Here is a 14,946-nt window from a genome sequence, read left to right as displayed (position 1 = left end):
AAAAAATATCGATAAAAATTTTTTATGAAAAAAAAATTATCGATAACAATTTTTTATGAAAAAAAAAATTATCGATAACAATTTTTTTTTTCAAAACAAGACCATATACGAATAACATAAATGCATGCATAAGAAATGAACGGAATGAAATCATGCTAATAAAAAGAAATAATAATCGATAAAATCGATCGATAAAAATGGTTGATTTTTCGATAACATGTCGTTGGTTGATGATTTTTTTCGATGACAAATGACAGAAAATGAGAGAAAAAAAAACATTGTACGTAAATTTTCGAACGGTGGAAGATTTTGTTTGATCGTGGGGGGCCGAAGTTGTGTCAACTCAGTATTATTATTTTTTTTAATTAAAACCCGTATTTGAAGGTTTTTATTTTGTTGTTGTTTTTTTTTGTAAAATTAAGGGAATATGGAAGGGGGTAAAAATTATAAAAATAAATATAACTACAAAAATTATAAAAATAATTAAAAAAAAATAATTAACTAAAAAATAATAAAATAAAAAATTTAATATTTTTAATAAAAAAAAATAATTTAAAAAAATAATTAACTAAAAAATAATAAAATAAAAAATTTAATTTTTTTATAAACAATATATATAAAAATATTTTTTATATATAAAAATAAAAAATAATAAAACATAAATAAAATATATAAAAAAATTATTAACTACATAAATAAAAATATAAATTATATTGTTTATAACTAAAAAAATTTTTTAAAAAAATTTTTTACTCTAAAATTATTTTTTAAGAAAAAAAAAAAATCTAAAAGCTATTTTCTTGATGTTAATTAAAAAATTTAAATTAGTTACGAATTGTCTAATGAAAAAATCCATGCTACATGCAAAAAAAAAAAAAAAATTTTTTTTCAACTATAAAAATTAACATGCTAATTTAACTACCACATGCATTAAAAAAAGTATTTAAAAAAAATATTTTAAAATAAATTACTACAAGACATGCAATTTTTTTCATATTTAAATGATTATTAAAAATAAAATAAAAAAATAAAATTTTGTTGCAAAAATTTTACTCATACTTACGACAATTAATTTCATCACTGCCATCTCTACACTGAGCCCGGCCATCACAGACCTGTGTCTTTGGCAAACAACCACCGCCTCGTTTACATTTGAACTATAAATTGTTGTTATTGTTTTTGGTTAATTTTGTTTCCGTTATAATTCTCTTGCTCTCAACAAATCAAAAATCGATGGATGATGATGTTACTCTTACATCTCACTTGCTCTACATATCTCACTCTCCCTCTCTCGCGAGAGAGTGAGTGATTGAGAGCTGCAAGATGTAAACAACAACAACAACTTACCTTATCATAATCACAATGACACAGCCCATAGCTTTCATCATCGTGACGCCGGCAATCACCAACACCATCGCAGACGGCTTCCAAAGCCAAACATTCGCCATTTTCGCACATAAATTCGTTGGGTAAACAGGATTTTTTCGCTGAAGTTACGAAGTTTTTGCGAATTTTTTTTTTGTTTTTCAGTGGCAGCAGTGATGAAATTCCAAGAAAATTTTGAATTTGTAAACATGATCGTGATTGATTCGATAGTTTTTTTGTTTTGCATTCATCATAAAGAAAGTGAGAAGTTATTTGTTTGTGATGCAGAAAAGGGATGCAATTTTTTGGTATGTTTATATGTAAAAATAAAATAATTAAAATAAATATATATAAATAATAGTAATAATAAAATGCAATGTGTTTAATGAAATTTTGAAATGTTTTTTTTTTTTGTTTTCGAATTAAATTTGAACACAAAGTTATGAAATGTTTAACAAAGACAAGGTGTAAACTTTTTTTTAAATCGATAAAAAAATATTTTCGATACAGATAGTATCGATAGTAAAATATTTGTTTTTAAATTAGTTTAAAATAATACAGACATTGTCACACATAAATAATTATGACATTTTGATTTTACAGCTATAAGGACCACATATTGAACACAAAAAGGAGGTACACTGTAAAAAATTCATAGGCGTGTTTTTTTTCTTTAAATTTTTAACATTTCATAACTTTGTTGTTGGTGGGGTGTTTTGTTTTTTGTTTCATTGTGATTGGATTTGTTAATAATGTGTTAAATGTTTATATGTGTTGGATTAATTAGGTGATTAATAATTATGTTTGTTTGTGATTTTTAAAAGAGGTGGCAACTCTGGAGAATTTTGTGAATTTTTATTGCAAGGAAATGATTTAAAAATGTCTCATGGAAATTCTAGTTCATTCGGGGTGTTGTAGGCAAACTCTTTGTTATTTGGTGAACGATCATGCTTGCAAACAAAGTTGCTGACAAAGAGAGAGATAATAAATAGGAAGTAGAGGGCTTTGTCTCTCTGTTGTTTTTCATTATGCCCTTTGTATATGGCGGCCATGATTACTCTTCAGTCTCTGAGCACAGCCAAGCACAACAAACGACAGAGTGTGGAAGGGAAAGGCGTAAGGCAAACACAAAACAATTGTTGTTGTTGTTTTAGCAGTCCTATTGCTTTCACACAATGGCCTTAGGTGACAGTCGTTGGCCGAGTATGACTCGTGTCGTTTCGGATCGTAGACTCCTCGGTTGTGGAAACGACAACAGAACAGTAGTTAATAGGACTGTGTGTGTGTGCGCGCGCTTGCCTACGCCTCGTTGTTGTGCCTTTGTGTATAAGAAGAGCCAGAGCATAACAAAACAAACAGAATATGGTTGTTTGGCTGTATGCAACAACAAAGGGTTACGTAGTAGTCCTGTGTGTGTGGCTGTGTACATTGTTGTTTGTGCCTAAACAGCATGCGTACATGTACTCAGTTTGGGGAGAATGATATGCTCTCTGGGCATAATGAAGAGGCAGAGCATATCAAAAGAACAAGAAATGAATAGATAATACTAGTGTGTGTGCGTGTGTGTGCACGCGCCTTATCACTGTTGCTTGTGCATGCACAACTGCCTTACAAAGTAAACAATGAGGCCGAGCAGAGTCTTGTGATTTGTTTACCACACGTGGGGAAGTAAACAAATAAAGAGAGAGAGAGAACTGTTATTACTCATATGGGCAAATGTGTTTCTGCGACATTGAAATTAAATGTGTGTGAGCGCCTTATCACTGTTGCTTGTGCATGCACAACAACCTTACAACCCCTTACTCCGTGTGGGAAGAATGCTATTAGCACTGTTGCTTGTGCATGTGTGTGTGCGTGTGTATGCGCGCCTTATCACTGTTGCTTGTGCATGCACAAACTGCCTTACAAAGTAAACAATGAGAGTCTTGTGATTTGTTTACAGCTGCCTTACAAAGTAAACAATGAGACAGACTTGTGACATGTTCACCACACGGGAGGAGTAAACAAACAAAGAGAGAGATAGAGGGAGAGAGAACTGTTATTATTCATATGTGCAAATGTGTGGGAGCATGATCAGTATTTTCTGAGGCATTGCGATTAACTGTGATAAAGAGAGCGTTTGAGAAGGAAGTAAAGGAGAGAGTCTCGTATTATGTTTGCCATAGGGGCAAATTAAGAAAACAAATTGTATTCCCTAAAAGAGAGAACCTTTATTATTCATATGGACAAATGTGGGGGGATGCACAGTTGTTGAATTTAACTGTGATAAAGAGAGCTCCTGAGAAAACCTAGAGAGCAGAGCCATGTAATAATTTTACCACTAGGCAAATTATGTGTGTGTGAGAGAGAGAGTGAAAGAAAAATGAATTGAAATCAAAGAGATTATGAACTGTGAGACTATGATAACTATGTTGGATGATTGAATGCTGATTGTTTTGATTATTTTGCCTCCTTGAATAATAATGAGAGCGACTGAGAGGGAGAACATGAACATTAAAGACCACCTACTCGGTGCTGGTGTAGTCGTCGGTGTTGTTTGTATCGTTGTCGATGTTGTTCGTTGCGTTGTCCAATAGGAGGCCGCTGTTGTATTACGGCGTGTGGCTGTTGTCGTTGGGGCCTTTGTTGTGTGTACAATATTTGCCGGTGGTGGTCTATGCGTTACTGGCCTATTATATTCTAACTCAAGATCTTCATCACAACCCGTTTCATCGGTCAGATCATTGCAGTGATAGAAACCATCACAACGTAATTTTAGCGGAATGCAAACATTATTGCCGCAACGGAATTGTGAGGCAGAGCATGGATTGTGATCATTGGCCTTTTGATAATAATAATCGTGCATATCCAATTCGTGTAGGCCGCCAGTGCCAGCAGCAGCACCACCGCGTTGAGGTGTTTGGTAATGCGTTTGTGGTGGGGCTTGTGTGGGTCTTTTGTGATGTGGTGCATATTCGCGGATAATTTCATCATCATCGAAAATATCTTTTTTCATATCTTCCAGATCTGTGAGTGGTTCGATTTTTGTTTTTGTTGTGTTAAACCGCATGCAATTCCAATTTTATTTTTTCGAGGGGGTGTTGGAGGTTAGGTTTATGAGTTTTTGTTGTTGTTGTTGTTAATATAAAATAAAATGATAAAACATGCAGAGGGGTAGGTTCGCCAATTTGTTGTTGTTGTTGTTTCACACCATTCATTTTGAAATTTTTTTTCGACCATAATCCAATTGGAATTTTGAACAAAAAAATTTAATTTTTTTGTACAAAATTTTTTACAGTGTAGTGTAGTATTATTTTTAGGTTAGTTGAGTTGTACACCAAACCCACAAAAAATAGTTTTCGTTTTGATTTGATTTTTGAAGAAATTTTGTGGTTTTTTGTTTTTGTTTCGGGGTGGGAAAGAAGAAGAAAAGTTAAGAAATCAAAGGGAATTGTTTCGATTAATAAAAAAATTAAATTCCAAATTTGAGAATACACACAAAACTACATATTTTTATGCCAATTGCTACATAAAGCCAATTATTTACCATCACCAGAAAGAAAACAGATTAGACAAAATTGATTAGCCACCACCAGAAAGTTGTTTTTTTTTTTTTTGAAACACAAAATTTGAAAATTTTCCCCAAGTTTTTTTTTTCTTTTGGAAGAAAATTTCGAACTTACCACAATCCCTTTCATCGGAATAATCGGAACAATCATAGATATTGTCGCATACCTCACGATATAGAATACACTGACCATTATCACAACGGAATTCATTGTAACGACATTGTTCCTCATCATCTTCATCATAGGGATTATAATGGCGATCACCGCCTTGGGAGATTGATGAGAGGAGAGCATGGCGTGTTTTGCATTTTTTTGAAGTGGTGTGTTCAAACATTTTTACAAGCGTGTTAAAAGTGATTTTTTTTTGGTTAGGTTAGTGGAGAACATGCAATAAAATAAAGTAAAGATATATATTTTTAGGTTAAGGAACTACAAAATAGAAACTAAAATAAAGAAAAATAATTTTCGAAATTTTATTAAAAAAAAAAATTAAAGATGATGATGAAGTGGGAATTTTGAGGACTTTTTCTAAGCAAATGGGTATACAAAAATCAAGGAAAAATATTCGAAACATAAAACCAAAAAAAGGGAAGGATGTCAGGAAACCAAAACTGAGAAATTTTAAAAAATTCCAACATAATTTTTTTCTAAGCAAAATTGAAACAAATTACACATAAAACTACATAAATTTTGACCCAAAAATAATATAGGATATTTACAAAATCCAAAGAAAACCAGAAAGTATCAAAAAATGTCAAAGGAAACTCAAGGAATAATTTTTAGAACATAAAAAAAATTAAAAATATTTGTTCCTAGAAAAAATTTTCGATAAAAAATCACATTTCAGGAAATATTATGGGAATTTTTGTTGGGAATTTTTATGTAGGGGAAAGCCTCGAATCTTTGCTTCCATATGCCATGTGTTTCAAAAAATTTAGTTAGGAAATAAAAAAGTTATGGCCAATTTACTAAAACAACCCAATAATTATTATAAATCATACGCACTGGAGTACCAAAAGGGAAAATCCATGAAATCAATGATTTGAAGCCCTCAAAAAATTAGGAAAAAATCTGGAATCATAAATTCAGATAAGAAGGAAAGAAATAAAGCCCAGAAATATAATATTTTTGTTTAAATATAAAATTTTAAAATTCAAAAAATTCAGCAAAAGTAAAAAATACAATTATGTCTCATAGAAATATATAATTTGTGAGGAATGAGTTCGGAATTTCTTTAACAATATTTTTATATCAGAAAGCCTCAAGTCTTGCCTTCCAAATGCCATTGATTTCATAAAATTCCATTTAGAAATGAAGAAGTTATGACAATTTTTGTTAAACAACCTAATAATTATAATTAACTATGTCTCATTAAATTATATAATATTTGCGGAATGGGTTCGGAATTTCTTTTACGATATTTTTATATCAGAAAGCCTCAAGTCTTGCCTTCTATATGTCATTTATTTCATTAAATTCCATTAAGAAATGAAGACGTTATGGCAGTTTTCCCAAAACAATCAAATAATTATTATAAATCATACGCAGTGGGGTACCAAAAGGGAAAATCCAATAAATCAGTGATTTGAAGCCCTCAAAAAATTAGGAAACAATTTGGAATCATAATTTCAGTTAAGAGAGAAAAAATAATGACAAGGAGTAATATTTTTTTTTTTTGAAAAAAAAAATTCAAATTAAAAAGATTCATATAAGGAGAAAAAAAATTCAACTATATCCCAATAAAATAAATAATTTATATAGAATGTGTTGGGATTTTGTTCGGGAATATTTTTACACCAGAAAGCGTTAAGTCTTGCCTTCCATATCCCATTTATTTCATAAAATTCCATTAAGAAATAAAGGAGATATAAATATTTTACCAAACGATCTCAATAATTAATATAAATCATACGCAATATGGCACACAAAAGGAAATTAATTTTAAACAGCGATTTAAAGCCCTAAAAATTTAGAAAAAATGAAAATCATATATTTGAACGAACGATGAATAAAAGACCTTCTGAAAAAATATATTAATTATATTTTCTTTGAAAAAAATTAAAAAAAAAAATAAAATATTTTTCATAGAAAAAAAAATATTTTGAAAAAATTAATAAATTTGTATTGAATGTGTTATGAACTTGTTCTGCGATATTTTCACACCACCTAGCCTCATATCTTGCCTTTCAATTTCTATTTATTTCATAAAATTCCCTTGAGAAACAAAAAAGTAATGGGAATTTTTCGTAAGTAACCCAATAATTAATATAAATCATACGCACGGAGGTAATTTAAAGAAATACAGGGAAATCGACGATTTTGATCCCCAAAAAAATTTGATATAATTGGAGATCATATATTTAAACAATAAAGAATAAAAAAGTCCTCAAGAAATTATTTTTTTGGGGGGATAAAATATAATCAAGAAAATATTTTTCAAAGAAAAATTTTTTTAAGAAAATTAAATTAATTGTGTTGAGTGTGTTATGAATTTGTTCTGGGATATTTTTACCCAAGAAAGTCGGATGTCTTGCCTTTCAATTTCTATTTATTTCACAAAATTCCCTTGGGAAACAAAAAAGTTATGAGTATTTTTCTTAATTAACTCAATAATTATTATAAATCATACGCCCCCGTGTACGAAAAAAGAAATTCGGGTAAATCAATGATTTTGAGCCTTAGAAAAATTAGATAATACTGGGGATCATATATTTAAACAATAAAGAATAAAAAAGTCCTCAAGATATTATTTTTTGGGCGAAAAAATATTAAAAAGAAATTAAAAAATTTTTCAAAGAAAAATGTTTTTAAGAAAATTTAATTAATTGTATTGAATGTGTTATGAATTTGTTCTGGGATATTTTTACACAAGAAAGTCGCATATCTTGCCTTCCAAATGCCATTTATTTCAAAAAATTCCCTTGGTTAACAAAAAAGTTATGGGAAGTTTTCGTAAGTAACTCAATAATTATTATAAATCATACGCTCCCTATGACCCAAATTAATATTTAAAATACACCACGATATTCTCAGAATTTTAAATTAATTTATATGGAATTTCGTTGGCACACTTAATTCTCTTATAATTTATTAAACTAAAAATAGCCATCACATTCCTTAACAATTTTATTTTCTACTCAGAATTAATTAATTTCAGAATTAATCAATTTCCCCACATCTATGGCAGATGAAATGCTATAATGTTACAAATATTTCTAATGTGAATTTTTTATAAGGGGCGTTTCTTCTATATAAAGGGATATGACGTCAAGATGTCAAACAAATGTAAATGTGGGGCCATATTAAAAAATAAGACAGTCATCCGAAACAAGGTATGCATTCGAAATCTAGTTTTATTAAAATTCTTGACAGTTGCTGTAAACGTCAAAGGAATTTTAATCGTAGAAAAGAATTACAAAAAATGTACTGTACAATTTCAGCAATAAATTAAATTATTTCAGGTAATTTATTGTTATTTAAATACTGCTGTTTTGAGATTTTTATCGAAAACTGAAAAATTACTTTTGTTGAGAGGTAAGATTCGTGTTAATGGCATGTGGCCATTTATTAAAATGGGTGTGAATGCTGCTGGCTGCTGCCGTTTGCAACATTGTTGGCATACTAATCTCAAAACTATGCTAAGGCATGTCATAAATTTTTCGAAAAAAAATGCAGTGCTATAAGTGATTGTTGACAGCGAAAAAAATGAAATAAAATAAAAATAATTTGTAAAACTTAAATGGCAGAGCAGCATGAGAATAATATCAGAAATCTTGAGGATTTTTTTTTTATAAATTAAATGAATGCAGGGCGGAATATTGAAGAGGTACTAAGGGAATTTTTGATATTTAAGATAATCGGAATTAAAATAAGTTAGCAAAGAAATTTCTTCCTTCAAATGTAAGAATGAAAAAAAAAAAATAAAAATTTGAAAAATAATTGTTTCAAAGCTTGAAAATTTTTCATTTTTAATTGTATAAATATATAAGCCATAGCCTATAATTTGGGTCCACAATCTTAAGTATTTTCTAGTTTTTGTTTCATTTGATTTGCTTAAATAGGTTAGAAGTTATTTGGGTTTTACTGGAGGCATATTAAATAGCTGAATATACTAATGTGTGATTTTTATTGATTTTTCCATATGAAGGCGTATGAGTACTATTATTTTTTCCTTGGCGTATTTCAAGCTTATAATCTTAGGTATTTATGGCTTTTTGTTTCACCAAAATATCTCCACAAATAAAAAAGTTATGAGCCTTTTTCCAAAATATTCCATAATTAATAATAGTCATACGCACCGAGGGCCAACATTTAAAAATTTCGTAATTCCTAAATTATAAATGCTAGAGTGCTGATTTTTTGTAGGCGTACTAAGGGCTTAAAATACTTTATTTATATATTAAAATAATAACTGAATAATATTTATTATATAGTAATAATATCAAAGGTTATGATTTCTATTATTTTTACACCTGAAGGTGTATGAGACCTATATTTTTTCCCTCCACATATTTCAAGCTTATAGTCTTAGTTATTTATAGCTTTTTGTTTCACGAAAATATCGCCACAAATAAAATAGTTATGAGCATTTTTCGAAAGTAACCCATAATTAATATTAGTTATACGCTCTAAGGGCCAAAATTTAAAATTGCCATAATTTTTAAATTATAAATGCTAGAGAGCTGATTTTTTGTAGGCGTAATAAGGCGTTGAAATACTTTATTTATATATTAAAATAATAACAGAAAAATATTTATTGTATATTAATAATATAATAAGTAATAATTTCTATTATTTTTCCACATGAAGTCATATGAGACCTGTAGTTTTTCCCTCTGTATATTTCCAGGCTATAGTCTTAGGTTTTCATAGCTTTTTGTTTCACGAAAATATCTCCACAAATAAAAAAGTTATGAGCATTTTTCCAAAATAACCCATAATTAATAATAGTCATACGCACCAAAGGCCAACTTTCAAAAATTCCATAATTTCTAAACTATAAATGCTAGAGTGCTGATTTTTTGTAGGCATACTAAGGCGTTCATATACTATTATGATATATAAAAATAGCTGATAAAAATATTTAACAAATATTATATTTTCATTATTATAAAATTCCTGATTAAATTTTCTATGAACTAAGGTAAGCCTTAAATTTTTCTAATTTACGTTGCTAAATATATTATTTTACTAAGCCATTTAGCTCACCATGACAACGTCTCTCATCCGATATATCCTCGGGGCAATCAATATTGCCATTACACCTTAATTCCTTACTAATACATGTACCATCATCACACTGCCATTTGTCATGTAAGCAGGCTAAATGAATTTAAAGTAGAGAGGAGAATTTCAATTAAAATTTGCCCAGAGTTTTTGAAAAATGCCAACAAAGAATAAACAAAAAGTCAACAAACATACGACATCCTTCCTCATCCGAACGATCCTGAGGGCAATCAACCTGACCATCACAGCGATGGACAATGGAAATGCAACTGAAGTCGCGGCAGGTAAATTTGCCCTTGGGGCAAAAATATTTTAATTTGGGAACAACTATTCAATTTTTTTATTTTTAGGAGCAAGAAATATTTCCAAAAGAGAGCAGCAATGGGAAAAATAGAGCGAAAGAAGAGAGAATTTTTACAATCGTTTAATGAAGATGAAATATTTTACACTGAAGTTTGTTATTTTTTTACACACAAGACAATAATACTTACTGCTATCACAGTGTTCTTCATCATCACCGTCCACACAATCTTCGGTGCCATCACACAGATTGCCTTCACTGATGCAGGTGATACCATCTCGACAGAGATGTTGATCACTCAGGCATACAACGGCTGGCGAGTAGTTAGATAATTTTTGAGAGGGGGTTAGCAGGTTAGTCCAGCAGTCACATTGTTGGTTAGTTGAGGTTAATAGATTTTTTTAGACATGCAGTTCAGGTTTTTTTTTACAAAATTTTTAGGTTAGTGTTGGGGACAAAAAAAAATTAGATTAGAGAAGGATAATATTAATTTTTGTTTGTTGTTACAATTTTTTGTTTTAGTTTTGGACACTCATAAGACTTAGTTAATACAATATGTTTTGCTGAGGATATTTTTCTGGTTTTATAAGTCTTAGCTTGGCCTATAAATAGCTTCAATATATATATATATATATTTTAAATACTTGATATATATAGACAACAAATGTGTTATACTGTGATAATAAAATACATATAGATATTTATAGTAGTGACTAGAGGTGTTGCTTAGGTTTGTAGAATAAAAAAATTTGTAAAATCTACTTACGGCATCTATCATCCTCATCATCACCATCGGGACAGTCTCTGATGGTATCACAACGTCTGGCAATGTCAATACAGTTGCCGGCACGACATTTATATTCATTGGATTTGCATTCTAGAAAAATAGAAGAAGAAAAAAATTATTAAAAATTGAAATCGGAAAATTGAAAATTTTCTTTAAATAAAACTAGACCTTATAAAATTGAAATTTTTCGAAAACTTTCAGATTTGTTCTATGAAAGTTTTATGCCTATTTCTAGCTTAAAGTCTTTAGTATTTTTCGGTTTTTGTTTCACGAAATTATCTCCATTAATAAAAAAGTTATGAGCATTTTCCCAAATTATGCCATAATTAATATTAGTCATACGCTCCAAAGGCCAACATTTAAAAGTTCTGTATTTTCTACATTATAAATGTTAGGGTGCTGATTTTTTTGTAAACGATTTATAGGCATTTATTATGATTATTATGCATCGAAAAATACATATTTTTTGATTTTGCTGAAGTCCTAAAATCAATCCTTAAGCATATATAATTTTTTTTGTAGTTCTTTTGTAATTATACCTTCAAATATTTTTAGGTGTATTTCTAGTCTAAAGTCTTAAGAACGTTTCGATTTTTGTTTCACGAAAATATCTCCATAAATAAAAAAGTTATGAGCCCTTTTCCAAATTATGCCATAATTAATATTAATTATACGCACCAAAGGCCAAGATTTAAAAATTCAATATTTTCTAAACTATAAATGCTAAGATGCTGATTTTTTGCAAGCGATCTAAAGGTATTTGTTACGATTATTATGCATAGAAATATATATATTTGTTGATTATGTTGAAGTCCTAAAATCAATATTAAAAAAAGACTCCTTGAGAATAACTTAACATTTTTTAGTTCTTTTGCAGTTATTCCTTCAAATATTTTTAGGTTTATAGCCTGAAGTCTTAAGAATTTTTCGGTTTTTGTTTCGTGAAAATATTTCCACAAATAAAAAAGTTATGAGCATTTTCCCAAATTATCCCATAATTAATATTAGTTATACGCACCAAAGGCCATGATTTAAAAATTCGATATTTTCTAAATTATAAATGCTAGGATGTTGATTTTTGGTAAGCGATTTAAAGTTATTTAGTACGATTATTATACGTGGAAATATATATTTTTTGATTTTGTTTAAGTCCTAAAATCAATTAAAAAAAAATCATTAAGAATAACTTAACATTTTTAGTTCTTCTGAATTTATTCTTTCAAATATTTTTCCATATATTTGAAGCTTATAGTCTTAAGTAACTTTAGGTTTTTATTTCACGAAAATATCTCGCTATATAATAAAGTTATGAGCAGTTTTTCAAATTATGCCATAATTAATATTAGTTATACGCACCAAAGGCCAACATTTAAAAGTTTTGTATTTTCTAAAGTATAAATGCTAGGATTCCAATTTTTTAATTACTTTTCAGGTATTAAATACTATTATTATGCATAAAAATGTTTGCAAAATTTTTTCTTAAAAATAATCTGAGATCTGGTGGTTTACAAAATTTCTCAAACGCCAAAAAGTAGACAATAATATCCGTTAAATAATTTCTAAGTAATCCCCTGCGTATGAGTGCTGACAACACTTATACGACCCATAGTCTAATAATATGATTATTGATTTTAATGAGTAATGCGATGAGAAAAATTTGCCACAAATTACAAACTCCTCAGAGCTAAGCGACCCAGACTACACATGTTTGTGTGTGTGTCTCTGTCTCATGCACAGGAAACGGAATTGCTTAGAATGTTGTTGCAACAATTTCCACAGGTTTGTTAGAGTATGTTTTTTTTGTGTTCATGTTGACATTCCGCCAGTGAGGTTTATGGTTGTGTTAATATCTTGTAACTCCACTCACACAAACACACACACACACCGAACTTCACGGTACAATGTTATGCGTTACAAATATTTGCAAAGACAAGCAAACAATCATTTCGAAGTTGTGTGTTCGGCTTACAAATAAATAGATAGTTGGCTGGTGATAATGTTCAAAAGTTGTCGTTGTCATTGTTGTTGTTGTCCCATGTAAATGTCGTCGTTGGTTCCTTGCATGGATTGCATGATATTTGGTATTTATAGTCATGGTTACACAAACAAAACTTATTACAAAAATAACAACCACAAAAGCGAAAAGAATTTTTAGCGTGTTCTGGAGTTTCGATTTTTTTCGGTCGGTTCATCGTTGACATGAGCATATAGCCGCCATCCGCCATGGCTTGGTAATGATGAATTAAATAAATTTATTTATATGCCTATAAATGCTAACGGTTTAATTTGAATTATTGGAAGCGTTTGTTTTAATGTCAATGGTGGAACGGAATGCTAGCAAGCAAGCAAGCCATTGAACCAAATGACAAATTTTCTTGTTGATATTAGCCGAAGTAGCTACTTGATATTTTTCTTTTGGAGGTAGGAGAAAAATTAGGGGTTTGACATAAGGGTTCAAGACATTTGCGGTTTGCTGTTTTTGGAGTTTTTATTTTCTATTTTTTTCTTTTATGATAATTTTTATGGCATGTCCTTGTCGGCATGAATTTTCCTACATATGTTACCTTTTCAGGGTAAGAATAGAAATTTATTTGTTAGAAAATCAATGCCATTGTTATTATTGTTGACATGTTGTCGTATTATAGAGAAATAATAATAATAAAAAAGTATTCAACAAACTGTTGAATTTTTTTTCGGGTAAACTAAACGATGTTGATTTCATTAGCTATTATTGCGAAATTTTTAAAGCAAAAACAGGGTGACGTATAACTATTGATATGCATCATACGCTAACGGTTTCAAATTACTATTAATTATACGCCACACTGAATATTTCAAAATAAGGAGAGGAGAACAATTCTTAAAGTTGCCCATGAAGACAAATATTTTATAGGAATTTTTTGAAGCCCTCCTAATAGCTACTTTATTCCCCATACATTTTTCTGAAATCTTCCTGGAGGCAAACATTTTTTTTTACAGAAAATCTTCTGGAGCCCTTTTTTGAAATGATAATTTTGTATAGCAGGTTTTCTGATGCCTTTTATTGATGTCTAATTTTCTGTAGCCTCTCTTGAAGACCTTTTAAAATTACATTAAAAAAATATAGCAGCGTATAACTACTGATATTCATCATACGCCACATGGAGATCAATTATATTAATTATGTGACACATTTCCTGGGACAGAAAATTTTCAAAATGACAAAAAAAGAAAAAAATCACTGTTTTTTTCAGGAAGAAAAATATTTTATCGAAATTTTTCTAAAGCCTTCCTATAGTCTTTTTTCTTGTCTTATAACATTTTCTGAAGTCATTCTTGAAGCCAAATTTATCTACAGAAAAAAATCTGTAGTCGTTTTTTGATGATAAATTTTGTATTGAATATTTCCTGAAACCTTGATGTCTAATTTTCTGAAGCCTCTCTTGAAGGCTATTTAAATTATATTAAAAGAAACATGGAAACGTATAACTACTGATATTCATCATACGCTACATGCAACACATTAATATAAATTATACGCCACTTGGATACAGAACATTTCAAAATAACGGGGGAAAAAATTATACCACCAAGAAAACATTTTTACAGAAAAATTTCTCATGCTATTATTTTTTTGAGAGTGCTCAAGAAGAAAATTTTGTGAGGCCTCAAAAAAGCCAAATTTTCTATAGAAAATTTTCCGAGGCATCCCAAGAGGCCAAATTTTCTATAGAAAATTT

General features: G+C 29.5%; 1 protein-coding gene across 1 annotated transcript in view; it reads right to left on the bottom strand.

Moving 5' to 3' along the window:
* Positions 1-11,327, bottom strand: part of LOC133324995 (basement membrane-specific heparan sulfate proteoglycan core protein) — a gene marked incomplete at its 5' end in the record, with an annotated part of 74,578 nt that extends 63,251 nt beyond the window's left edge. The window contains 3 exons of the mRNA XM_061533827.1: positions 1,064-1,157; positions 1,348-1,487; positions 11,207-11,327. Of these exons, the coding sequence (XP_061389811.1) occupies positions 1,064-1,157; positions 1,348-1,487; positions 11,207-11,327 (355 nt within the window). The remainder of the gene's footprint in view (positions 1-1,063; positions 1,158-1,347; positions 1,488-11,206) is intronic.
* Between the last annotated feature and the right edge of the window lie 3,619 nt (positions 11,328-14,946).

This window comes from Musca vetustissima, unplaced genomic scaffold (genome assembly GCF_032173495.1).
Source record: "Musca vetustissima isolate MV318-11 ecotype Yass unplaced genomic scaffold, APGP_CSIRO_Mvet_v1 utg38664, whole genome shotgun sequence".
Lineage (NCBI taxonomy): Eukaryota > Metazoa > Arthropoda > Insecta > Diptera > Muscidae > Musca > Musca vetustissima.
Note: the sequence above shows the minus strand (reverse complement) of the source record. Positions and strands in the feature narration are given on the sequence as shown.